This window comes from Dipodomys merriami, unplaced genomic scaffold (genome assembly GCF_024711535.1).
Source record: "Dipodomys merriami isolate MVZ:Mamm:240054 unplaced genomic scaffold, mDipMer1.0.p SCAF_148, whole genome shotgun sequence".
In the NCBI taxonomy this organism is placed as follows: domain Eukaryota; kingdom Metazoa; phylum Chordata; class Mammalia; order Rodentia; family Heteromyidae; genus Dipodomys; species Dipodomys merriami.
This window is the reverse complement of record NW_027202804.1, coordinates 2,368,712-2,396,549: the sequence shown is the minus strand read 5'-3', so window position 1 is coordinate 2,396,549 and position 27,838 is coordinate 2,368,712. Positions and strand designations below refer to the sequence as shown.

The 27,838-nt window shown below is 40.6% G+C and overlaps 1 protein-coding gene across 1 annotated transcript in view; it reads left to right on the top strand.

Annotated features, from left to right (window-relative positions):
* The window catches only part of LOC138826693 (contactin-associated protein-like 4), a 231,888-nt gene that overhangs the window by 121,640 nt on the left and 82,410 nt on the right, over positions 1 to 27,838 (top strand). Inside the window, exons 5-9 of the mRNA XM_070021932.1 lie at positions 10,066 to 10,269; positions 10,756 to 10,940; positions 11,739 to 11,882; positions 14,892 to 15,153; positions 24,833 to 24,982. Coding sequence (XP_069878033.1) covers positions 10,066 to 10,269; positions 10,756 to 10,940; positions 11,739 to 11,882; positions 14,892 to 15,153; positions 24,833 to 24,982 — 945 coding nt within the window. The remainder of the gene's footprint in view (positions 1 to 10,065; positions 10,270 to 10,755; positions 10,941 to 11,738; positions 11,883 to 14,891; positions 15,154 to 24,832; positions 24,983 to 27,838) is intronic.

The following is a 27,838-nucleotide window of genomic DNA, read 5'->3' as shown; positions in this document are numbered from 1 at the left end:
GTGGCTCACGCCTGTAATCCTAGTTACTCAGGAGGCTGAGATCTAGGGATGGCAGTTCAAAGCCACCTGGACAGAAAACTCCGTGAGATTCTTATCTCCAATAAACCACCAGAAAACCAGAAGTGGCACTGTGACTCAAGTGGTAGAGCACTAGCCTTCAGCTGAAGGGCTGAAGGACAGCACTCAGGCCCAGGGTTCAAGCCCCATGACTGACAAAAAAAATACTTTGGTTGGCCATGATATAAGCTGAAAAAATATGTCTATACCAATCACTGATGTACAACACTCACCTGGGAGCAATTGATGAAACGAGAGATTATCTCTAAGATGAGATGTTGTTAAGGGCTAAAAGAAAGATACCAAGTGGCGCTGTAGCTCAAGTGGTAGAGCGCTCGCCTTGAGCTGAAGAGCTAAGGGACAGCGCCCAGGCCCAGAGTTCAAGCCCCACGGCCGACCAAAAAAAAAAAAAAAAAAAAAAAAGAAAGATACCAAAAGTCATAGAAAATAGCAAATACTGATGCCTTCTGACATTTCCACTTGGTTTCCCCAGCATCTTCCTACACCCTGAGAGACTAAGGTTATCTTCTAAGTGTTCTGAATAAAGAAGCCAAGAATTGTCATCATTTCAAGTATCCTGGGAGCCATTCTTTGGTTATTGCAAATAAACATTAAAGATGGAGGTGTAGCTTACATTCTCCTGGGCCACTTGGTAGTAGTCAATGTTGCTAATGCCACCTATACAGAGAATGCATTTAGTTGGTGACAATCATGTTTGTACAGATCCACACCCTAGCATTCGGTTGCTGACCCTAGCTCCCTCTATTTAAAACCTGAAGAGTGAAGTCACATTTCTCTGTGGTTCTGTGCAGGCCTTGCTTCTGCTCCTTCTTCCTTCTTAGACTCTTAATTTTAGTTGTTTGAAACTTAAGAGTCTCTTAAATCATTCTGTGTTCTTTTATGCTACCATGCAAAAAAAATTAGTACAACCTATTTCCTGTAGAGTTCTGGAGTGCCTGATCTTTCCCCTGCATGGCTTAAAAACCCGGTTGAGTAATGCTGTACTCGAGTGCCTATACATCATGCTGGTGCTTGAATACTTCACTCTATAATAGTTTAATAGTGACTTGGTCTGACTTATGTCTCTTAGAAGTCCAAATTGGACCTCTGTTTGTTTAGTAATTCATGAGTCATAATTTTCAAATAAGAAAACAGTGTGATCTGTGTTTAAGGCGGACTACAGATTCAGCCAAGAAGAATTTTGGCTTATGGCTCCTTCCTCCAACTGATGAAAGAATCTAAATTATTATTTTGTTCTTTGATTTTTTTTAAAGGTATAAGTCTTGTCCTATTTGTATTTGGGGTGTGGTCCCCAATGAATGAGTATTCTATTTTTCAAGTAGAACTCTTTGAAGACCTTTAAAATAAAAAGAAAATTTCTATGCTTGAATTCTGGTTTCCTTTTCATGCATTTTGCTTCCAATTTTTTCTCTTTTAAGTGTTTTTGTTATCTGAACTCATTAATAATGCCTTAATTCACAGTTTAACTGGCAGAGTCAATTCATCTCTGAAATATCTTTCAGAGGGAGATTTTTTTTGCTCACTTCCACAACTTTCTGCAAGCAACGACGACAGTATGAATCAATAAAGCATATTCATTCTCCCTGGCACAATTCAGTAGGCAATGGGGTTATTTACTTTCAGAGAATAGCTTTCTGTAACTAGCTGTATTTCTATAACTGTAGCTGCTCCGTCAAATAGCTTTCACACTGTCACCTGCCACAGAACCATGCAGCAACCTGTCTTCTTGGGTCCCAGGTTAGAATCTCCAAGGCCCTAATTTGGCTGGTCTTTGGCAAAGCCAAGGGAGTGACTGTTTCCCAGAGCCCTGGGAGAGAGCTTCTTCCCCATTGATTGTGCTATGGCTGGCCTATCAAGCTATTTGAGAAATCATACTCTTGATGATTTTTCTTAGTAATCCATTTGGGAGGTGGGAAGGAAATTGCTTTTTGGCAAGTGACAGCTCCTTAAAATTCAAGAGCCCTCATGTGTCTGAAGCAGGACTAAGATGAAGAAACAGAGGGTGGAAATACCAGATGAGTAGAATAGATGACAACGATCAGTATGTTTGCATTGGAAATATGCAGAGGTAGAGAAGCAGCGTGCTGCTGAAGGACATAAAACATTTCTGCGATTGAGTTAATGTCCTTCTCAGAGGTGGAAGCAGATCAATTCCCTTCTACGTCTTCCAAACCATCGGGGATCTTGCCCTGATCCAGAAGCAAAACTCTGAACAAAGACATGAATAATCACCTGGCAGGGATGCCAGTCTTCCCCCATAGACCTGGAGCTCTTTGAAAAGAAAACGTGTGCTCTGTGTGTGTATGCATTGTTCGGCCTTCCGCTGTGTTTCCAGAAAGCTCTCTCTCCATAAATATGTGTAGCAGGAAGGAGGGAAGAGCACCTGTTTCAAAAAAGATTTCTTCTGACACAACTCCCTGAAAGAAGTTTGGATATGTTCTATTGGAAAGTTTTCAATTCCAGCAGTAATTATAGTTCCACATCATGTAAAGGAAATCGACTCTGTCTAGAGAGCCACAAGAGGAGTGAATCTGGGGTAGGGGCCTGGTCTTGGGGAGTCTCTGCTTTCTTTGATTCTTGCTCTAATGAGCTGACTGGAGGTGGGAGGCGTTTATGGAGGTTCTCAGGCCAGTCACAGCTGCTATACTGACTCATCTCAGGCAGCAGCTGACACAGGAAGAACAGAACCTAAGGGGTGGGGGGAGGGGTGGGAAATCACTCTTGCCACTTAACCTGGCTATAATGCCATTGATAATCATTTCTTCAGAAATGCATCACGTTTTGGAAAGTGCACCGGAGGTGTTTATTTGATCATGCTTAGTCTTCCATACCCCCTTTCCTGCTCAGATGTTCTACTAATTAATCAGTAATCGCACTGGTCTTTGTAGTTGTGAACTTTTATTGATGATCACGTGCCAGCTTCTAAAAAATGATGCAGAGATAATGTTCTTGCAGGATTTGAAGAGTGCACCGTTGAGATTCTCATATTGCGGATGGGGAAGCGAGGCCAAGTGGTGAAGGAACTCCCCTGAGATGGAGAGAATAATGTCCCACCCAAGGCAAGCAGCCTTGAAGCCTGCAAAGATGGCGGGCACGTTACCTTAGACCACATGGGTGCTGTTGTGGCTGTGGCTAAGTTCTTACCATAGGAGATGGTTGGGTTTATTCAGATGGAGCCAAAGTAATTGCAATGTAATCACAATAAGAGGACAGTAGATGATGGGGGGGAGGAAAGAAGAAAAGGGGAGGAGGGAGTTGACAATGCTCTCAAACTGGTGTTATACATGGAGAAAGAGGCCATGAACCAAGGAACATGGGTAGTCTCTAATATAAAATATATATTTCTAGTATATATATTATAAAAACAATCCCTGCCAACACCTTGAGTTGAGGACTTGGCATTCACAGAATTAGAAGCTAAAAATGTTGTCGTGTGCTTAGTGACAATGTTTGTGGTTACTTGTGACTCAGACCACAGGACAGCCCGCCCTTGCCCAGGGTCTAGCCAGGATCCCTACCCACATAGACTTTGGGCTGGTTGCTATGGTGGAATTGTAGTCTGCACTGTTACCAGTGGCTCCAAGGGAATAGACAGGTCAGGGCAATTTGCAGGGTCTTCTCCATGACAAGTCAGGGCACGACAAAGCCAGATTATTGGTATTTATAGTAGCCCAAACAGTTAAATATATAATCAGCACAGTAATGATCAAATTTACAATTTGAAAAACATTCTTCCTTTAGGTCAAGTAACCAATCTCCTCTTAAAGCTTTGGATGGAACGTTTTTACTGTTAAACATTTTGTCACTGTCACACATTTCTCACCTTCCTTCCTTCCTTCCTTCCTTCCTTCCTTCCTTCCTTCCTTCCTTCCTTTCTTTCTTCCTTCCTTTCTTCCTTCCTTTCTTCCTTCCCTCTCTCCCTCCCTCTTTCCTTTTCTTCCCCCTCCCTCCCTCCCTCCATCTTTCTTTCTTTCTTTCTTTCTTTCTTTCTTTCTTTCTTTCTTTCTTTCTTTCTTTCTTTCTTTCTTTCTTCTTCTTTCTTTCTTTCTTTCTTTCTTCTTTCTTTCTTTCTTTCTTTCTTTCTTTCTTTCTTTCCTTCTGTCTTTCTTTCTCCCTCCCTCCTTTCTTTCTCTTTCTTTATTTCTTTCATTCTTCCTTTCTCTCTCTCTCTCCCTCCTTCCCTCCCTCCCTCCCTCTCTCTTTCTCCTTCCTTCCTTCCTTCCTCCCCACCTCTTCCATACTGCTCTCTAAGCAGTTGCTCTTGTAAAGAGCAATGCCTCCAGTCTTTCTCTGTTTTTGGCGTGGTTACTTTTGAATAGGTTCTCACTTCCTGTTCAGGCAAGTGTCTGAGCCATGATCCACCTAGCCTATTTCGGCTTTCTATTTTAGTTAGAATACCAAGCATGTGCTCTGGGCTCAGCCCCTGATTGGGTAGTGGTCTTGTGAACTTTTCTGCCTGAGAATTTTTCAGCCCTGGGTGGTCTCTAATCTGATCTTATCCATTTCACTTCCTAAGTAGCTGTGATTATAGGCAAGAGCCACTGACATACAGCTGCATTTCACTTAATCACTTTTCTAATATTTCTAATTTTCCTTCTAACATTTTTACTTTATACATACATACATACATAATACATACACACACACACACACACACACACACACACACACACACACACACACACACACACACACACACACACACACACACACATATATATCAGCTAAATACAGAGAGTAAAGTTGGATCCTAGGAAATGTCTGCCATATTCCTTGTTATCTTTTGTCAAACTGTTCAGGCACCAAACACCAAATGTTTGAAAAGAGGTAAGAATGTATAGGACAATTATTAATATGAATAATATGAATATTATGAAAGAACATTATTAATATCATTTTGGATGTTTAGCATTTCTAAACAAATACATATGGAGTTGAGTTGATTTTTTTGATTCTGTATACTCCCTCTAGATCTTTTATAGTTTCGTTTCAATTTAAGGAAATATCATGAGCTGGGTATGATGGTGTATACATGCTTATAATCCCAAAATTTAGGAGGCTGAAGTAGGAGGACTCAGCATGAAGTAGCTAGCAAAACCCTGTCTCAAAATAACAACAAAGAAAACAAAAGCCAAGCCAGAAAACAACAAGGAAAATTTGTGGTGAATCACCCAGAAATTTTGCTTTTGTGTGAATGTCTTTCTTTACATTGGTAATGTTCTCTCAAGAGTCCGAAAAGGCAAAAAATATTTGTACAGTAGATAATGAATATTCTCAGAACATTATCAATAATGGCAAAAGCTTGAAATATTGCTTTCTGGTCAATGATATGGTATCTGAATGCAAACATGACTCATTTAAATGTTTGAGCCATTAATGAAAGAACTAGAAGTATGGTAAAGTTTATTCAAAGAAAGTTGAAGGGAGTGAGTGTGTTTGCAGTCCTATTTAGGTGTCCAAGAAAAATGCTGAAATAGTATTACTACATAAAGAGTATTTGGCAATAATAATAAATAGTAAAATCGGACACATATTAACTCATCTAGAATTGAGCCACTTCCATTTTGGTCTGTTAGAAAGTGCTTTCATGCAGTAGTGATATGTGAGTTTGTTACTTTGATTTATGTCCAGTTTTTTCAGTTCTTTTTTACAGTGTGGTACAGTCACTTTCAATACAGACTGTGTGGATATGTTTGTCTTTCTAATCGCTTCTTAGAAGAGTTAAGTACTGTTGATATATAGCATTCAAATGTTCTCTATAAAGGTTGAAAGATTGTTTTTCATTTTAAAATTTTAAGTAGTTCCAGTTTTACATCATTTATTTTATATCCCACAATTCAATATTTGTTGTTGATGGTTTAAGATCATATTTTGAAACTGAGTATAGGGGTTCACCTCTGTATTCTCAGCTACTCAGTCGGTAGAGTTTGGGAAAATTGTGGTCAGAAGTGGCTTGGGTTAAAGTGCAAGACTATCTGAAAAATAACCTAAAAAAAAAAGAATGGAGGCAGACATAAGTGGTAGAATTCCTGCAGCATAAGTGCAAGGCCCTGAGATGGGTGTGTGTATGTGTGTGTGTGTGTGTGCGCGCGTGGGCGCGCGCACGCATGTGTGCAGATTACTTTTCATAAGCATAGTAAAAAGTGAGTTCTTGTAAGTGAATATTCTTTTATGGGAGGGCCAGCTGTGGATCTAGAACTCACAGCCTCATGATCTCATTTGGCTTTCTCGCTCAAGGCTAGAGCTCTACCACATGAGCCACATCTCTATGTCTGACTTTTTGCTGGCTCATTGGAGATAAGAGTCTCTTAGTCTTTTCTTCCCAGGATGGCTTCGAACTAAGCTTCTCAGTTCTCAGCCTCCTGAGTAGCTAGGATAACAGTCATGAGTAACAGCTTGAATTTGTGAGTGTTCTGTCTAAAGAAACAATGTGAAGATTCATGCTCATTTCTTAAACATCATTAGAACATTTTTCTACATTACATGTATGTATGTTGACTATTTCTGTACGGATGATGTACCCATGTTTTGAATGATGCTTGGCTCCTTCCCGCCCCACAAAGAAGGCTGTTAATACTCATGTGAAATCTGTGACTCAGTTCCTTCCTGTATGTTGCTGAATTCACTCCACCTGTACCTTCTTCCTTTAGACATAGTTGGTGAAAGGATGCCTCTTTCTCTCTCCTATAGCTGGGCTTTAAATCCTTTCCTGTCACTGGGGTTTCTAAGTAGTCTCAGAGTTTCTTTCCTCATAGTGATCTTAACTATGTTGGGAGAAAACCTAAGCCTTTGGAAGTTAAATGTTCCAGGAGTGATCTAGTTTATGGGGAAACATTTTAGAGCGTGACAACTATAGATTACTATTGATTGCTGAGCAGCCTCAGGTTTCTAGACCTGAAAGAGACCTTTCTCAATGACCTTAACCCATAACCTTGGTCCACTTGATCCAAGCACTTGTTACAATGTGTAATGGTTTAATGAACTGATTTGTTCATTTGGGAAATGTTTATCTTTCCTATATAGAAGCTCCCAGAGGGCCTAGGCCCTGCTCTTCCTATACATGCTTTCATCCTAGCATCGTCTCAAATATGATGGGATTAAAACCTCTACTCCCATGACTTCATCCATGGTTGCATAGACAATTCCACACCTGTTAAGTAGAAAGCGTGTAAGCCTTACAAGAAATGAAACACCACATCATTAGTGTAAGTGTCCATTGTCTGAAATATTTGCAGTTATGTTTTCTTTTGCTGAGGGAAATAGTCTAGCCACAAAAGCTTTAGGTACTACAGAAGACAAATATGACTATTGTAATATAATAATAATTAAAAAAACAGTGAAAAGGGAAAAATAGTAGGCTGAAGTAACATAGGCTGGACCTTTTATGGTAGAAAAAGAAGTCTCTTGGTAGCTAATTCCCAAAATAGTCTTCATTTAAAATGAAATCATTACTGCGATAGTTGCCTTTAAGCAATCCGTTAACTCAGAGATAACTGCATTGCTCCAAATGTGTCAGCATTTAAAGTCTATTTTATCGAATTTGTTCTTAATTTGTTGTAATATAATAATTGCAGAACGTGTCATTTGTACTCAACACGAAGTTCTGTTGTTTTCCCCTATGTGCATTTATTCAGCTATATAACAAGGTATAATTGTTTAGTTAACACAATTCTTTCTGAAAAAGTGCACTGTTTATTCATGTGTGCTTGGCGAATGAATTCTTCATCAGCATGTCAGGAAGCCACATGAGAAAAGAATGAAACCCCTAACTTGTCAAAAGATGGCAATATAAAATAGTGAAAATAATTGGGATGATGGTACTTCTGAGACTTGATGGAGAAGTTGCACTACAAGCAGTCGTGGTCGTGTGTGTTGAGCTGAGCGCTGTCATGTTAGTGGGTGGACTGGAAGAAATTAGCTTACCAGCGGAAACACTGATTCACATTTTATTGGGATTCTTTAACCTCTGCTCTTATTACATAAATATATACTCAAGAGTAATTATCTTAAAGGAAAAAATTGTTTGATCTGTAAAATGTAGAAAATGCTACTTGGGTTCCTGAGTATTCTGAGCATTTTTTTCTTTTTCTTTTTGGACTGTGTGTGTGTGTGTGTGTGTGTGTGTGTGTGTGTGTGTGTGTGTGTGTGTGTGTGTGTGTGTGTGTGTGTGTGTGTGTGTGATTCAGGGTGCAATTGATTTTGACAAACGTGCTATTATGGCACGAGGGTAACATGACATCTTCTTTCAGATGAACTGGTGCGATCTTGACAAGGAGTAGGGAAGGCGCTGTCAGAAAGCTGAGAAAACATGTCAGTGTCCCAGTTATGACATAAAATGCAGCAGAATAAACCTTACAATATCATTAAGCTAAATGTCTTTCCAATGATGCCCTTGAGAAGGCAAGAAATGGCATTGCCCTTGACTATGGTTCCTTAATCATGAGAATTACATAATAAGGCAGAATACAGGGTGGCTTAATGGGTACTGGAAATGGAGTTTTACCAGTTGAGAGTATGTGTGTGTGTGTGTGTGTGTGTGTGTGTGTGTGTGTGTATGTGTGTGTTTGTGTGTGTGTGTGTGTGTGTGTGTGTGTGTGTGTGAGAGAGAGAGAGAGAGAGAGAGAGAGAGAGAGAGAGTGATCTAGTACATGGATGAAAGAATTTTCAGATACCTCCATTGCTTTTTCTGAAGCAAAAAGAGCCCCTTTAATTACTTTCATGAATGTTGCTCAAATATTGATTGTTAAAATGTAATTTGTCGTATATTGACTATGACCATTTTTTCTGACTTCCTTTTGTGATGGAATAAGAAATATAGCCTTTAACAGTGTAAAAAAAAAAGTGAGGTGTATATCTAAAAATATTTTAGGTCATGAATTCTATAATGAAATTAATAAATAAAATTGAAAATGTGGTATATATACACAATGGAATTCTATGCCTCCATCAGAAAGAATGACATTGCCCCATTTGTTAGGAAATGGAAAAACTTGGAAAAAATTATATTAAGTGAAGTAAGCCAGGCCCAAAGAAACATAAGCCCCATGGTTTCCCTTATTTGCAATATCTAGTATATGTATGAGTCAAGCGGAAAAGGTCAGATAATGTGATGTTAGGAAAATGAAACCTTAGATATATATTTTAATGGTTTTTTTCTTTCATGCATGTGTTTCTAATGCATTTATAAGATTATTTCTTTGTTGCTTTGTATGTCCCTCCCCCACAGTATAACCCCTGCTTTCACTATATTTGATGTCAGTATAACTTGTGGAGGAGATGGGGAAAAACAAGTCATTTAAGGATACAGGTGGACCTGTTGCAACAATGAGAAGTACAAGTTCTCATGTCGAAAACGAGCTTTACAACGTGGGTGCGGGGGTGGGGGGAGAGGAGAAGGATAGGGATTGGGGGGGGAGGAGAGAGGCTGGGAAGGAATGTGAAGGGTAAACAAAGGAGGAGGCTGCAATGCTTGGTAAGAAATGTACGCATTATCCTGCCCATGTAATTGTAACTCCTCTGTACAGTATGTTCACAAATAAAGTAAAATAAAATTAAAAAAAAACAAACGAAGCTGGAATCAACTTGGGGTTTCAATAGGATCATATACTTGGTGGTCATATACATACATATACATACACGTATATACATACATACACACATACAGACACAAACATGTGTTTGTGTATGTATACATGTACATGTACACACGTTACTTACACGATTTACATGCATACATGTACACAATGCACATGCCAGACATGTATATACACATGCACACACAAATTTGTGTGCCCATACTCCTACACAGGCATACACACATACCCACCTACATATACACATACATGCCCCCACACTCATACTCATATAATACACGTATACACAGACACACATGTCCACAGATAGACACACAAACATAGACACAGACTCAAAATGCTTTAATGGAAGCATATTTGTCCTTCGAATGACCTTTACTCTCTTTGCCTCTAGGATCAGAGGTGGTTGATCTTGATGGAAAAAGTTCCCTGCGCTACAGATTCAATCAAAAATCTCTGAGTCCCCTGAAAGATACGATTTCTTTGAAATTCAAAACCATGCAGAGTGCTGGGATCCTGCTCCACAGAGCAGGGCCCGGTGGAGATTCCATCACACTGGAGCTGAGAGGAGGAAGACTTTTTTTACTCATCAATGCAGGTAAAACTCCTTGGTGGGTTGCTCAAAAATCGAACCATTAACTCAGCCCTTAGAAAACCATATGCATTCAGAGCTTATTCTCTTTGGCACTACCGCGGTCTTATTTTCAGATCCCAGGGCTTGCCTGTATGACTGTATTCCTCGTTCTTGTCAAAATGTTTCCTATGTTGGGAATGGTACAGGCCTCTCCTTGGCTCTTCTCTCTCGGAGAGAGTGACATGGCTATTTTCTAGCATCATAAAGAATGACATGGGTCATTGAAAAATACTGCAGTAGTAAAAATAATGAGGTTGTAGCAAAGATGAAATTTACATAGACAATGGCCACGCCATTGGTAATGATAATAAAAGGAATTAACAGTGATAGGGATTACAACCAGGTCTAGAGACTGTTACACCGAAGCTCCCCGTTTTGCAATTACTACGAGATGCTGCAGGGCAGTGTCGCCTGGGAATAACGATGCTGTCTTTCCCCATCCTTTCCTAGATGAAGCTAAACTTCCCTCTACTCACTCTCCAACCAATCTCACCCTGGGCAGCCTGCTCGATGACCAGCACTGGCATAGTGTGCTCATTCAGCGACGGGGCAAACAGGTCAACTTCACAGTGGATGAGCACAAGAGTCGTTTTCATGCACAGGGAGACCTCAGTTACCTGGATCTTGATTATGAGGTGTGATGGTTACATTTCAATTAATACAGATTTTCTTTAGGATGAGATTTTGATGATGGATGTGTAGTTTAACTTTCCAGCAGAGATTCTGTGCTAGAGGACCCCCCCCCACTCTTCCCCCTCCCCCACTTCATAGGGCTGGCTAGCCTAACTCACGTTCATCAGAAGGTGATCAATAATTGCATTCATATTGATGGTCTCGTGACAAATGCGTGAATTTATCATTCAATAGCATGCGATAATCATTTTTTAACTGAGATATGTAATCCTAGAGCTGCACATGGAAGAAATTTTCCCCAGAAAGAGATCCCATTGTTACCAGTAAATATAGGATATGTTTTATGATTTCTTTGTGTTATAGGGTGCTTCTGATCAATATTTAGACTTATGAGGGAGACTATAACCACGAACACTTTCAATTAATCCATTAACAATTGATACAAAGACAACTATTGATTATGCTAAAATATATTCAAAATGAAATATCATCATCATTATGATGATATTATTGAACAGATTTTTGCGTACCCTGGATAGACAGATGCATTTTCCCCCTCCCCTGGGAAAGTACTATATCAAAACAGACGTGATGAACAACTTATAGGAATTGTCAAACTCTAGTATCAATAAGTGCTACATGCGTGAACATTAGGTATTAAAAACAATCGTGTCTCTGTTCTTTTCCAGAGTGACTTGATGGAAATTTGCTCTGTGTGTGCTGATGACAGGGCTAGTTGTTCATCATAATTATCCTAAAAATCACTAAACAATATTATTGATGCTACTTTTCTTTCTAAGATCAGCTTCGGAGGGATTCCAGCACCTGCAAAATCTGTGTCATTCTTGCATAAAAATTTTCATGGATGCTTAGAGAATCTCTATTATAACGACGTGGATATCATCGATCTGGCCAAGCAACAAGATCCCCAAATCATCATTATGGTAAAGAGCCTTCATGGGAGGGAGGGAGTAAAACCATGTACATTTTCCAAATGAAATTGTTCTTTTTTGGTATGCTGTCATGGGGATTGCTCTTCTTATTTTTTTCTCTGATGGCGACATGCCTATAGGAGATTAATTCTAGCTAAAGGAATAGGAATTCACAAGCCATAATTATTTTCATAGGAAGCAAAGTGACTTTTAAAAACAGTGAATATCTTACTTTTTCCTGTGATGTTATTATTCCTAAGAGACTAATTTCTTTTGCTCAGTAATTTCCTTAATAATATATTCCCTGAGCAACTCACTGGATAAACACAAGAGTTTGTGAAATTGAGCAACATCCATATGTATTAGAGAGAGATGTTAGAAGCTCTTGTATTTTGCTATAGTCCTTAATAATAATTACTATAGTAATAATTATTATAATTAAAATAATAAATGAATAGGCTGTTTCAATATTGTATCTGCTAATCTGTCCAAATGGCAACATTGTTCAGACTACATTTATTCTAGGTTGTGGATGAGTGACAGAATTAAATGTGACCTGATTGGGTTAGAGCACCCAACGGTAGCGGGTGTGTTGTATGCTAGGAATCTGTGTTAGGACGTGGAGCTGGGAAGTGGGGGCCTGTCATGGGAATGTGGGAGACCCAGGAAGTCACTAACTTTGTCTGAAGCCATGCTGTGAGTCTACATATTGGGCTTTGTAGTGCTTGCAGTGTATGAAGAAAGCTTTCTGCAGAGAGAATCTCTAGGAGTTGTTGCCCATGTCCCCACGGAGAGTCCCAAGCTCAGCATCTAGGATGACTGTGGTTCAGCAAGGCCAGCTCTCTGGAGGAAGAGAGGAAGGATGGGTACAGAGTGAGAAAGAACAAGGACACAGCTATCTCTTTCTCTCTCCATCCATCCATCCATCCATCCATCCACCCACCCACCCACCCACCCACCCACCCACCCACCCACCCACCCACCCACCCATGTATCTATGTATCTATTCATCCATCCATCTTTGTATCTATATATCCATCTATCCATCCATCCATCCACCCACCCACCCACCCATGTATCTCTGTATCTATCCATGTACATATCTATGTATGTACGTATGTATGTACATATATGTATGTACATATCTATCTATCTATCTATCTATCTATCTATCTATCTATCTATCTATCTATCTATATCTATCTATCTATCTATCTATCTATCTATCTATCTGCCTGTCTGTCTGTCTGTCTATCCATCCATATATGTATGTATGTACATATCTATCATCCATCCATATATTTATGTATCTATCCATCCATATATGTATGTATATATGCATCTATCTATCTGTCTGTCTGTCTGTCTGTCTGTCTGTCTGTCTGTCTATCCATCCATATATGTATGTATATATGCATCTATCTATCTGTTTGTCTAGCTAGCTCTCTATCCATCTATCCTTATATGTATTATGTACATATCTTTCTATCTCTCTCTCTATCTACATACCTGTCTATCCATCCATCCATATATGTATGTTTGTATCCATATATGTATGTATGTGCATCTATCTATCCATGTATGTATGCACGTATCTATATATAGCCATACATGTATGTACGTATCTATCCATGTATGTATGTATGTATCTATCCATCCATATATATATGTGTATATATCCATCCATCCATCCATATATTTATGTATGTATATATCCATTCATATATGTATGTATGTATGTATGTATGTATGTATGTATGTATGTATGTATGTATGTATCTATCTATCTATCTATCTATCTATCTATCTATCTATCTATCTATCTATGGTGTATGGCACAATGGCTCTCCTTCCAGCTAACCTATCTTCAGAAGCAGACAAGGATGGATGGCAATTCTGGGAAACATACTCCCCAGCAGTTCCCCTATAATAACAAAAAATGCAGAGCCATACATTGATTTTAATTAATTTCTTTGGTTGCTTAAAATTCAGAATATGCATCTTTAAGCTCCTGTTGTGTCAGCAAATCCCAAAGTACATCACAAGAATATTTATTATTGAAAAAAATATTTTATTCTGAATTCTCTGTGAGTTGACATTGTTTATATGCTCATCGCAGCCAGAAAGATTTTTAAAGTAGGTTTTTTTTATTAAAGGGAAAAATTGAAAGGAAAAGGAACAGGATTATAAATAGATAGATGTGAAATTCATCTAACATCCAGGTGTCCAGAAACTTCTCAAGAGAAGCCCACCCCCTCCGCTTTAGGAAGGCTGTGCTCTCCGTGCTAGCAGTGGAGTAGGCACTGGCTAAGACCAGGCCGAGCGTTTCCTGGGTTTGATGACCTCACCATTGTCTTTATGGTATGGGTTATTGTAAAAGTGAGCCTTGTCTCCTCTTAGGACTTTGTTATTTCAACCATTAGAACAGCGTAATTGTTTACAATCAAAGTTAACTCATTTTTAACAGAATCATAAGATAGCCAAATATTTTAGTTTGATCAAGATCCAATGTGTTGCTTCCAGTGTTGCTGCTTCTAAATGAGCCTTGCATTTGCTGGGGAGTTGAGAGCTGTGTGTGCTCCTGGCTCACTCCTGTAATCCTAGCCATGTAGGAAGCTATGAATCGGAGGATGGTGGTTTGAAGGCAGCCTGGGCAGAAAAATCCATTTGCAGAATAACCAGCCCAAAGCTAGGCTGGAGGTGTGACTGGAGTGCCAGCAGAGAGCAAGCCAAACAAATGCAAGGCCCCGAGTTCAAATACCAAGTCTAGCAAATGAGAATGAGGATGATGATGATGATGATGTTGATGATGATGATGATGATGATGATGATAATAATAATAATAATAATAGAAAGTTGAAAAATGGAAGCTTTATGGAAGTAGACCTTCATGGTGATATTTGTGGTTTTAAATCTGGGAGAAAGTCAATATTTTAAATTCAATTTCAAGTGGAATATGAATAGCAGGCTGACAGTTTCCCTCCCCACCCCCCACTTTCTTTCTTGTTTTTTTGTCCTCAGGGAAATGTGTCATTCATTTGTTCACAACCACAGTCTGTGCCTGTGACTTTTCTGAGCTCCAGGAGTTTCTTAACCTTGCCAGCCTCTTCCAGAGAGGAAGGGGTTTCCGCCAGTTTTCAATTTCGCACCTGGAATGCGGCAGGACTTTTGCTGTTCAGTGAACTTCAAGTGGTTTCCGGGAGTCTCCTCCTCTTGCTCAGTGATGGAAAACTTAAGTTGAATCTCCACCAGCCAGGAAAATTACCCAGTGACATCACAGCAGGTAATAAATGTACTCCCCTAGGCAAAACATATGGATTCCAAAGATTTCATTATCTCCTATGTCACTCTCCGTAAATGTGATATGCATAGCCCTCCCTCAAAAATATTAATATTTGTTTAATCAATGTAGACCGAAGTTAATAAGATTATCAGTATTCTTCCTTAGAGGAAGTTGATTCCAATTTCCTTTTAAATAGGACGGCAACCTTCACAGTTCTTATTACTCCAAATGGTATAGATGGAAAAGCATCAATTTTTACCCATCATCCTCTCTCTCCACTCCAGGCTAGTCAGTACCTCAAATTCCTCCAGAAGTAGGTTTGGGAAGAAGATAGATTCTGGTGGATTCTCAGTCTCTTCACTTACTTTTAGGGCAAAGCAGTATCTTTGGAGCCATTAGAAGTAATATAATTAAGGCAACTGTATGCCTGTCTGCAAAATTAATGTCCAATCTAGGTCGGAACTTTGAGTGAAGGATATTTCTATCTCTTCATTAAATTTTCAGAGTTCTAGGCAAGGGAGCTCTATCACAGTTTTAGGCAATATAGAATAGCATTCAAGCTCATCCAGTATGAGTCACATTGGGGTAAATTGCTACATTAATTTGATAAATGATCTTTAAAAACAATTTAAAAATGACATTGTATTACTCCTCTACATTAACTACGATCAAAATTTATAGAATATGACCCAGATAAGGGAAAATAATGTTAACAGATAGTGAAAACGGGTAAGAAAAACAAGTATACAAATGGATATTCAAATGCCTATTTTTTAAAAAAAATTTTTTTGGTGCCAATTACTATTCAGAGCTTTTGTGCTCAAGGTTAGTGCTTTATCACTTGAGCCACAGCTCCACTTCTAACTTTTTTTGGTAGTTAATTGGCTCTGATAAAAATCTGACTGACTTTCCTGCCCAGGCTGGCCTCGAACTACAGTTCTTAGATCTCATCTTCCTGACTAGGTAGGATGACAGGTGTGAGCCACCAGTGCCCAACTCAAATGCCTATGTATCTGTCTGTTGTTGTTTACATATTATTGCAGATTTAGTGTGAGAGATGAAAGTTCAGTATTAATGATAACGTTAGAAAGATCTACCTTAGGTAATCATCCACACGTGGTAGGTTTGCAGGCTTAACGAAAGGAAATAAATTAGTGTCACTTTAATCGTTAATAAGTTCCTAAAAAGAGGATCTAAGATGACAAGCATGCCATTAACATGTAGTATATTGTATGTTTGACCTCCTCTGAAGTAGTTGTAGGCTAATTTTCAACATCTTAAACTGCTTCCGTAAAAAGCTACTGTAGTCTACCCCATGAAGTTAGTTTTTATTTTATTAGTATTTGGTTTTCTTTTTCTTTTTTTGGGGGGGGGGCTGGTGGTGGGGCCTGAACTCTGGGCCTGGGCGCTGTCCCTCATCTCTTCAGCTCAAGGCTAGCACTCTACCACTTGAGCCACAGCGCCACTTCCAGCTTTTTTTTTCTGCCTATGTGGTGCTGAGGAATCAAACCCAGGGCCTCATGCATGCAAGGGAAGCGCTCTACCACTGAGCCACCTTCCCAGCCCTAGTTTTTATTTTATTTTGTTTCATTTTGTACCAATTCTGGGGCTTGAACTCAGGGCCTGAGCTTTTTTTTGCCCAAAACTTGCACTAAACCACTTTGAATCACAGCTCCACATCTGACTTTTTGGTGGTTCATTGGAGATAAGGGTCTCATAGACTTTCCTGCCTGGGCTGACTTCAAACCACAGTACTCAGATCTCAGCCTCCTGAGTACCTAAGATTATAGGCATAAGTCACCAGTGCCTGGCACCAGCAGCAAGGTTATTTTTAACCATGTCCCCAGAATATAGAGCTCGTAACTTACTAGGTGTAACTCTGCATACAGTGCTCTGAGTAATTTGGAAATCTCGGAGTGGCTGTTTAAAACCATTCTGATAGCATGTGGCTGTAATTATTTCTAGAGGTAATAATAAAGAACCTAGACCGAACAGTAGTGCCAAGCCATCTTGTTATACTTCAGACAACAGAAGCCAGCTTTTACTTACAGACTCTCCCTGCCCTCATGTTCACTGTTTTCTTTCCAAAAATATATTTTTGTGCTAATTTCAGTGAAGCAAGTCCATTTTGTTTTTGCAAAAAAAAACAAAACCTACTTAAGTGATAGATTTCTTCCATTTGAATTTCACTTACATTTGATCATTAAACCAGCTGTTCTATTAAAATGACTTTTGAATTGTTCTCTCCCATGAGTTGCCCAAGGTGTTACAGTTTAACATGTCCATTCATGTGCACAGTGCGCTGAGGTCAGGGTCACCCTGCCTTTATCCCCCCATCCCCGTCTATCCAGCCCTACCCATCACCTTGTTTTCAGATATATACATTGAGTATTAATGGCTCTATTTGCCTACCTTTCCTTTCTCCATTTGTTCACCCTTCCTCCCTAAGCCCTATTGCTTTTAAGCAAGATGTATTTGAGCTTCCTGGTATTCATGTGGGACTGTATGTTGATCATTCAGAGAGGCTATACCATGGAAGCCTGCCCCTATGGGTACTACAGGTTAGATATATACTATATGTATATACACACACACACACACACACACACACACACACACACACACACACATATATATATACAGATAAATATACCTATACATATTTATTATTTACTAAACACAGATATGTGTACTGTATACAATGTACTATACACAGATCTCTATATAGATATATCTCTGTGTGTTTTTCTCTATATATAGGCAGATAGATAAATATAGATATAGATATGGATATATATGCTTCTGGTCCTGAACGCATTCTCAAATATGTTTATATTTAAGTTCTAACTTCCACGTGTGAGAGAAAACTTGTATCTTTTGTCTCTTTGAGGTTGGCTTATTTCACCCAATGTTGTTATTTCCTGTTCATAGTGAATGACATAGTATTACTCTCTCTGGTGGATAAATAAAATTCCCTTGTATAAATATGTAACACATTCTTTTGATCCATTGATCAGTCGTAACACATCTGGGCTATTTTCATGGTTTGGCTTGGCGATAGTGACTAGTGTCGCAATGAACATGGATGGGCAGGTGTCTTTATTGTGTCCTGACTTGCAATCTTTTGGATAAAATGCCATAGACCTACTGATTGATTGGTATCATACTATACTAAATCTTTCCTCTATATATGGACAGCTTAAGTTTTCATGCCAATTGGAAATACAATTTACTAACACATTAAAAATCTGAAAGACAACATTTCTGGAACTTTGACAATTGAAAAGAAATTAAATGGTATTGAGAAGGAACTGAATTATGCAAATGTTTGAATTATTCGCCTAAATTTTTAATGTGATGTACATTTTTACAAATTGTCATTTGCAATTATTCAAAAATATCGTGTCAAACCAAATTATCTCTGAAATATTAATGATATTGTATAAGCCTAAATCATGAAACATATTAACAGTCCTCTAAAATCCCTCATGACACAAATTATTTTCAATCCTTTTCACCTTTATAGATGTCAAAGCAGAAACCATTCGGATGGAATGAAGGAACTAATGAACAATACGATTATATTTTCTTTCTAAAGCCTGAATTCTTCAGTCATATTAGAGGTTTCTGTTCTGACTTTAGCATTTCGATGACAACTTGTGTGTGTGTGTGTGTGTGTGTGTGTGTGTGTGCGCGTGTGTGCCCACACACGCGCACCAGTACTACTTGAACTTGAACTCAGGGCCTGAGCATTATCCCTTAGCTTTTCTCTTTTTCTTTCCCTTACTTTTTCTTTTCTTTTTCTTTCTGGCTTTTTGGTAGTTTATTGGAGATAAGAGTCTCGAGAACTTTCCTAAACAGATTGGTATTGGACCGTGATCCTCAGAGCCCAGCCTCCTGAGTAGCTAGGATTACAGGTGCGGATCACCTGTGGCCTGGCTTCTACTGCAGCGTTTACCTGGTGATGAGCTTCAGGTCTCTGAGCAAGCCTTTCACTCCCACGCCACAGCCTGGCAGGAGCGCCCTGGTGGTGACTGAGCTGCTTCTCCACGACTTCACTTCCTGGACACTGGAAATTCTCCCGCCCCTGGCAATCCCACTAGACTTTTTGGTCTGGCACCCCCCGCCCCCATGAAGCCATCTTTCAATTCTCTTCCCTGCCTGCACTGGACTCTTCCTGCCTTACGGACTGTAAACCTGTCACCCCTGAAACCTCAGCTCTCCACAAAAGCAATGGGCTCCATTGACTCTATATTTCACCTTGACAAAGGCTATCTGGTGATGGAGACCCTTAATTCCAGTTAGCGACTGTTGTTAGCAGATGTGGGGATTTCTGGTGCTTTTAGGCCCCTAAAATGGTCATGAGCCTCTTTGGTTGCCGTTTGAGTAATGGCTCACATTTAATTGCCTTCTGCACCTTTCGGGAAAACCTGCCCTAGGTGGCAGGTTTATTTTTTCTTTATTCATCTTCCCCTCTGGACGCCTGCTGCAGTGTTATGGGAGAGTGGACGCTGCTAAGCTGGCGCAATGCTCTGTAGCAATTTAGGACTGTACCGGAGATTATGTACGGGAGAGGAGATAGAAACCTTTTTTCTTCTTCCTGCTGTATTTTTGTGTGTGTTTATAGGGCTTGAGCCAGAGACCAGAAGCAGGCAGCGATGGAAGGCTCTAGAACACAATTCTGCCCTTTCCACTGCCTGAGATCACAAACACTTCTGTTTATTACCCCCCCCTTTTTTTTTTCCATTTGTAGCGGCCATTGTTCTCCAGCTAAAGACCACAGTGAACCAATCTGGAGTGTGAGTTCCTTCGGTTTATTGTTTGCTAGGACAAGATGAACCCCCGGGCCCGTCCCAACCAATGCAAAGGAATGCGTTTTAGAAGTGATTACTGGGGCTGGGAAGGTGGCTCAGTGGTAGAGCGCTTGCCTTGCATGCTCAAGGCCCTGGGTTCGATTCCTCAGCACCACATAAGCAAAAAGAAAAAAGCTGGAAGTGGCGCTGTGGCTCAAGTGGTAGAGCGCTAGCCTTGAGCTGAAGAGCTGAAGGACAGCGCCCAGGCCCAGAGTTCAGGCCCCACTACTGGACCCCCCCCCCCAAAAAAAAACAAAACAAAAAACAAAAAACAAAACAAAACAAAAAAAGAAGTGATTACTGGTTTGGGGGTACATTTCAAGGAAGAAACACTTGCAGTCAGATAAATATCCTCAGGTAGTGAGTGAGTATAATACTACCATTAGCTATCTTTCTAAGTTATCTGGAAGGATGAAGGAATGGGAGGAGGCTAAAGTTGTAAGTGGAAAGGAAATTTAGTGGCAATTTATATTATCCAGAAAAGGGAGAGGCTTGGTGTGTGTGTGTGTGTGTGTGTGTGTGTGTGTGTGTGTGTGTGTGTGTGTGTGTGTGTGTGTGTGTGTGTGTGTGTGTGTGTGTGTGTGTGTGTGTGTGTGTGTGTGTGTGTGTGTGTGTGTGTGTGTGCCTGCACACTCTGATAACTGGGACTTAAACTCCTTTAGCTTTTCTACTCAGGTCTGGGTCCCTGTCACTCGAGACACAGCTCCAATTGTGGCTTTATTTTTTGGTGGTTAATTGGAGATGCGTCTCCCACTCCCAGACTTTTTTTTTTTTTTCTGTCGGGGCTGCCTTCAAACTGTGATCCTCGGATCTCAGCCTCTTGATGATCAACTAGGATTGCAGGAGTGAGCCATGAGCACCTGGTTTGGTAATTTTGTGATTCATGCAGTGGCCTTGCTTTTTGTCTGTGCTTGCATAAGCTCCAAGTGTCATCTTGATTTCCTCCCACACAGTCCGTCATAGCCCCAAGGTGACCTTGAGTGTTGGGACCTGGAGAGGTTGCTCCAGCAGATAACACCAAGCCCCATCCTCTGAGCTCTTACCTACTTACAACACAAGGAACCCCTGACATCCACGGGCCTGTGTTTCATGGACGGGAGCTGCTTTTATTTTACATTTCAAAGTTAAAGATGAAATAAAAGTAAAGAGCCACCTGCTTAGCAGGCAGTTGCAAGTGTTGGTGTCAGACTCGGGTTCTGTGTAATTTCTGCAATTCACTGACTAGATATGCCTTAGGGAACTGTGCACCCTCCCTGAGATCCATTTTTTTTTCACATTTAAAATGAGGAAAATAATAGTTGTACTAAAGATTAAGTGATATAATACAAAGAAAGCATGCGATACCTTTTATGAATAATAGCTCCATGCAATTATTATTTTCATCTTCTATCAACAACATACTTGTCCTGTAGACTCAACGTTAAGAGTGGATTTGGGGATGCAGCTCAGTGGTAGAGTGCTTGTCTGGAAGGTCAAGGTCCTGGGTTGGACCCCAGGTACCAAACAAAAAATGTCAAGCAGGCACCAGTGACTCACACCTATAGTTTTAGCTACTCAGGAGGCTGAGAACTGAGTATCTAATTCAAAGATCAATGGGGCAGGAAAGTCTGTGAGACTCTTTTCTTCAATTAACTAGCAAAAAGCCAGAAGTGGAGCTGTCAATCAAGCAGTAGAGTACCAGCCTTGAGCACAAAAGCTCAGGGATAGCACTTGGGTCCTGAGTTCAAGTCCCAGTACACACACACTCTCTCTCTCTCTCTCTCTCTCTCTCTCTCTCTCTCTCTCTCTCTCTCTCTCTCTCTCTCTCTCTCTCTCTCTCTCTCTCTCTCTCTCTCTCTCACACACACACACACACACACACATACACACACAGAGATGCTGTCAATCATGTTAGTGGTGAATAGAAGTAACATTGAAGCCAGGTGCCCATGGCTCTCACCTGTAATCCTAGAAACTAAGGAAGCTGAGATCTGAGGATTGAGGTTCAAAGCCAGCCCTGGCAGGAAAGTCCGTGAAACTCTTTTTTTTTTGGTCAGTCGTGGGGCCTGAACTCTGGGCTTGGGCACTGTCCCTCAGCTCTTCAGCTCAAGGTGAATGCTCTACTGCTTGAGCCACAGTGCCACTTCTGGTTTTCTGGTGATTTAATGGAGATAAGAATCTCATAGACTTCCTGCTCAGGCTAGCTTTGTACAGCAATCCTCAGATCTCAGCCTCCTGAGTAGCTAGGATTACAGGCGTGAGCCACCGGCACCCAGCTTGTGAAACTCTTTTTTTTTTTTTTTTTTTTTTTTGTCAGTTGTGGGGCTTGAACTCTGGGCCTGGGCACTGTCCCTCAGCTCTTCAGCTCAAGGCTAGCACTCTACCACTTGAGCACAGCACCACTTCCGGCTTTTTCTGCTTATGTGGTGCTGAGGAATCGAACCCAGGGCCTCACGCATGCAAGGCAAGTACTCTACCACTGAGCCACCTTCCCAGCCCCTAGCTTGTGAAACTCTTATCTCCAATAAACCACCAGAAAACCAGAAGTGGCGCTGTGGCTCCAGTGGTAGAGCACTTGCCTTGAGCTGAAGAGCTGAGGGACAGCGCCCAGGCCCAGAGTTCAAGCCCCGTGATTGACAAAAAAAACCCCCACAAAACACTAAGGAAAAATCCAAGATAAACAAAAACAGACAAGTCACGAGGCTGGGCTTTATCTTGCTGAGAGAACAGAATTTAGGACGGTGGTGGGAAGACAAATAAAATACACACATGTCTGGCCTCCTGAAGGAAACTGGTGGAAATTTGGGGGCATTTGATTTATTTTAGTCTGATCTTATTCTATCAAGGGTTACATCATTTTATTCAGACATCTATTTAGAACTTACCCTAGAAAAACGTCTGAACGAATCTGGTCTGCATTTCTCAAATCAGTTTTCAAGTCCTTTCCACTCTCTTTCACAAGCCAAACTGAGATTGGATTTCACTTTTCTCCTTCTTGTCTTTTCATACTCTTCTTCTTCTACTCTGCCTCCTCCTTCCTCCTCCTCCTTTTCCTCCTCCTCCTCCTGCTCCTTCTCCTCCCCCTCCTCCCCCCCTGCTCCTTCTCTTCCCCCCTCCTCCCCCCCTCCTCCCCCCTCCTCCTCCTCCTCCTCCTCCTCCCTCCTCCTCCTCCTCCTCCTCCTCCTCCTCCTCCTCCTCTTCCTCCTCCTCCTCTTCTTCTTCTTCTTCTTCTTCTTCTTCTTCTTCTTCTTCTTCTTCTTCTTCTTCTTCTTCTTCTTCTTCTTCTTCTTCTTCTTCTTCTTCTTCTTCTTCTTCTTCTCCCTTCTTCTCCCTCCTCTCTGTTTTCTCCTCCTCCTCCTCCTCCTCCTCCTCCTCCTCCTCCTCCTCCTCCTCCTCCTCCTCTTCCTTCTCCTCTTCCTCCTCCTCCTTTTTGTTCTCCTCCTTTACCTCCTCCTCCTCCTCTTCTCCTTCCTTCTCCTCCTTTCATCTACTTCTTTTTTTTAATGGAGGTGATATAAAAATGGGCTTCCATGATCTGGCTAATATTTGTGATCATTTCTAGTGCTAAAGTAAATGTGATTACCCAACAGTGCTTTGATGCATTTTTCAATCTGAACATACGTGGTAGAAACTAGCTCAGAGGAATACAAGAAATCACATATAATATCCGAAAAGAGGCTCTTGGTGTTTAATAGAGTGCTTATACTTTGTTTACTGATTTGATCAGCATAATCATAGAGTTAAATATTCAGCAGATGAGCCCCTGACTGGCAGATTCACCATGGAGCTGCTCCAGCATTCAGCCCCAGAGCCTCTTGACAGCAGGATTGCCTTTGAGGGTGAAATCTCACGCAATCTCATGGACTCCTGGCGCTGGCGTAGCAGGGACCGCCCCTTCTGCAAGGTGGCACAATGAAATGCATCCATTTAGCGAGAGGAAGGTCAGGAGGGACTAGAAATTGGTTTTAGTGGAATTAATAACACCTTGAACCCCTAATCTGGGTCCCACTTTCCAAGGTCTCAGGTACTTGTATTCACCTGTGTTCTGGAAATACTGTATGGGTCTGGGTGCCGGTGGCTCATGTGTGTAGTCTTAGGTACTCATGAAGCTGAGTTCTGAGGATCACAGTTCCAAGTTAGCCCAGGCAGGAAAGTCTGTGAGACTTGTCTCTAAATAAACCATCAAAAAAGCCAGAAGTGGAGTTGTGGCTCAAATGGTAGAGCACTAGCCTTGAGCAAAAACACTCAGGGACAGTGTTCAGGGCCTGAGTTCGAGCCCCAAGACTGACTCTCCCTTCCTCCACCAAAAAAGATTAATGTAAAAGTCTAGAAATAATGTTTTAAGTCATTTTATTATGGTAAATTGTTATAATTACTCTATTTTATTCTTAACTATAGTTAATATCTTACCATTCTAATTTATAAATTAAACTTTTTTGTATGTGCTAGAACTCAAAGCTGGGTGCTGTCCCTTAGCTTTGTCATTCAAGGCTAGCACTCTACTATGGAGCCACAGCTCCACTTTCAGCTTTCTGGTGGTTAATTAGAGGTAAGAGTCTCACAGACTTTCCTGCTTTGGCTGGTTTCAAATCGGGGTCCTCTAGATCTCAGCCTACTGAATAAATAGGTTAAACTATCATGGATGTGTGTGTATAGAGAAAAAAACCATAGTATACATATATAGTATATATAACAGGCCTCTGCTGGTGTTTTGAAACATATGCCCAACATATGAGTATTGGAGATGACAATGCTATAGCTAATTTGGGTGATGTACAGAGGGCTCTTCTTCCATTATGTCAGGGTTGACTGTTGAGAGCTGTCTCTAACTCTTTCTTCTTCTTCAGGTGCCGGATTGAATGATGGGCAGTGGCATTCTGTCTCAGTGTCAGCTAAAAGGAATCACCTGAGTGTGGTGGTGGACGGACTTGTAGCCCCTGCTTCTCCTTCACTGGGGCCTGAGCAGATATACTCAGCAGGCACCTATTATTTTGGAGGTAAGAAAAAAAGTAGGGTCAGTCTGTATGGGTGACTGGGCTGTATTTTCAGTTCCCACTCCTATGGCTTAAGAAAATCCCCTGCTTGAACCAATACTCACCCCAGAGGAACCACTTTTCCATGTGGGAATGTTGCGTGGCTCAAGATGACAAAGCATGAACGCAAATGCATTCCTCCAAGGCCGGCTTATTTAAATGCACAATTTCGATAGTGTTAAGTGGGTTCACTTCCTCCAGTTCTTACCTTCAAATCTTGTTTTGTCTTCCTAATGGTCAATGACTCTTGTAGATGATCTCCTGATTTTATGGGTTGATTTTATTGCCTTATTTCCTTGTTCATGCCTCGTAGCTCCTCTAGAGCCTTCTTACTGCTTTCCCCACCATCCAGTGCAGATGGGCAAATATTATGCCAATGAACAAATAATTTAACTTAATTAGCCATAGCAACCTCTTGTCTGCTAAGCAGTAACACACGGATACATTTTTGATGAAATGGTACATGGGCTTTCAACATCGGGCCATCTTCCTCGGAGAAAAGAACAAATGAAGCATTTACCTGCCCTGTGCATGTTTGGGAAAGGAAGCTAGAGAGATGGAAACACATCTTTACCACTGGAAAATTAAGACAGAAAGTTCTTTGCCAATTGGAATGAAGTTTGAAACTGTTAGTCCTTAGATGTTTCTATTCACACTTTGATATTTCTTGTGTGATCGTTGTTTGGGTTTTGTTTCATTGCCTCTTAATGGTTGTTTCATTCTAATATCACTTCTACATTTGAAACAAGGAATCCAGTCTTTAGTATCTGCCAATAAAGTACAAATTATTTCCCAAGAATTGATCCTAAGTACCTAGTCCATGAATCAGTTCACCAGAACTTAAAAGCAAACAAATGAACCATAGTGAAATACATTCATAATCCATTACCATGCAAAGGGCTACAGTATTAAAAGAGATAGCGTCTTCTTTGACTAAAGTTTGTTCATTTCTGAATCAAGTTCTTTCAGAATTTATGATAGATTTTATAGCTAGCCACGGAACACATTCTTTTAATCAATACTATGATACATTGAGCAACTTAACCAAGAGATTTCATTTCACAAGAAAAGATTTAGAAGCACTAAAAGAGCTAAGGAAAAAATTACAGGCATATTGTTAAATGATGCAAAATTTAAAAAAATAGAAGACTGGAGAAAAGTGTTTATAAATCATGAAAATGGAATTCTCATTCTTGAAGTCTTTTTCAATCTTTCATGTTTGGATTGTAGCAGTACTTAGCTAGTTTAGGAAGAATTATTTTTTTCTGGTGATCGCTTTTACTTGTACTGTAATCTTTTATAGTAAAATATATCACATATGACTCATGTTTTTATTATGATACATATGTTATACACTATATTGTTCTGAAAGTATTTTGGATAGATTAAGATTTGCTGAAAACATTGCAGTGCCACACAGAGAATTTCTGTATATCCCATAGCTAGTGTCCACTCTCTTACGCTGTATGAACATTTGAAGGAATGAATATTAATAATCATTTTAAGTATTCACCCAGACATGCCTGCCCCTGCTTAAGAAAGAATAGATTATTGTGCATGTGTGTCCCTCCAAAGACATATTCTTTGATCTCGCTTGAATCTGGAGTTTCTTTTTCATTTCCTGTTCTTTATAATTTGGTAGCTATTTATATGCACCTCAAAGAGTTCCACAAGAAAACTCCAGCTTCAAAGGCTATTTAACACATGTTCTGCAAGATCTAGACTGTCCCACTGTTTCTAAGGCTGGACCAGCTCTGCACCTGTCTTCCTGGAAACTCACTCATTAAGACATTGAGGCTAGAAATCCTGGAATATTCAAGATAGAAGGTTACAGATGAACACATCACCTTTCCCTGGAAGGCCTCCTGGGACCTTGAGCAGAGGCATGTTGAGCGAAGGAACAGCATTGCGTCCCTTAAACTGACATAGACGCTCTGATTGGTTGGCTGCAGCTGTCAGCTGAAAGTCTTGTGTCCTTCCTCCAGGTTGTTGGCAAATTATAGCACCTGGATACCATAGAAAACCATTTATTCCCAGACACTGGTGGCTCACACCTCTAATCTTAGATACTCAGGAAGCTGAGAGCTGAGGATCATGGTTTGAAGCCTGCCCAAGCAGGAAAGTCCACGAGCCTCTTATCTCCAGTTAACCAGCAAAAAGCCAGAAGTGGAGTTGTGATCAAGTGGTAGAGCACCAGACTTGAGCAAAAATTTCTAAGAGATGGTGTCCCAGGCCTTGAGTTCAAGCCTCAGTACCAACACACACACACACACACACACACACACACACACACACACACACACACACACACACACACACACACACACACACACACACACACACACACACACACACACACACACACACACAGATCATTTGTTTTGTGTGGACAACAGTGCCTTTTATTGTCAGGATCTAGATTGCTTAGGCAGAACGCAGGTTTCAGACATTTAATTCTTTAGCCAATTTATCTCCAAGTAAAAACGAATCCCAGGTTCAGTCAGAGACATTTCCTGTCACTTCTCCTTTGCTTCTGTCTGAATTCAGCTGCAAATTTTCAATGATCTGAGTAGAATACAGCGCTGCTAACCTGCTGCTCGCTTCCCTGGAGAGGGCTGATCTCCTCCGACAGATTAGGTCTGCCTCCTCTCTGAGAGTCTTTCCAGTGGCGGTGCTTTGGCACCTGGGGGCCACTCTTGTGCCATCAGAACTGCAGGCCACACGAATTCTTCCTGAGTCATCCAACACCTCCCACTGACAGCCACGTGGCACATTGTGCTCAGCCTTTATCATTGGTGACTTACACCTATGAAATCAGAG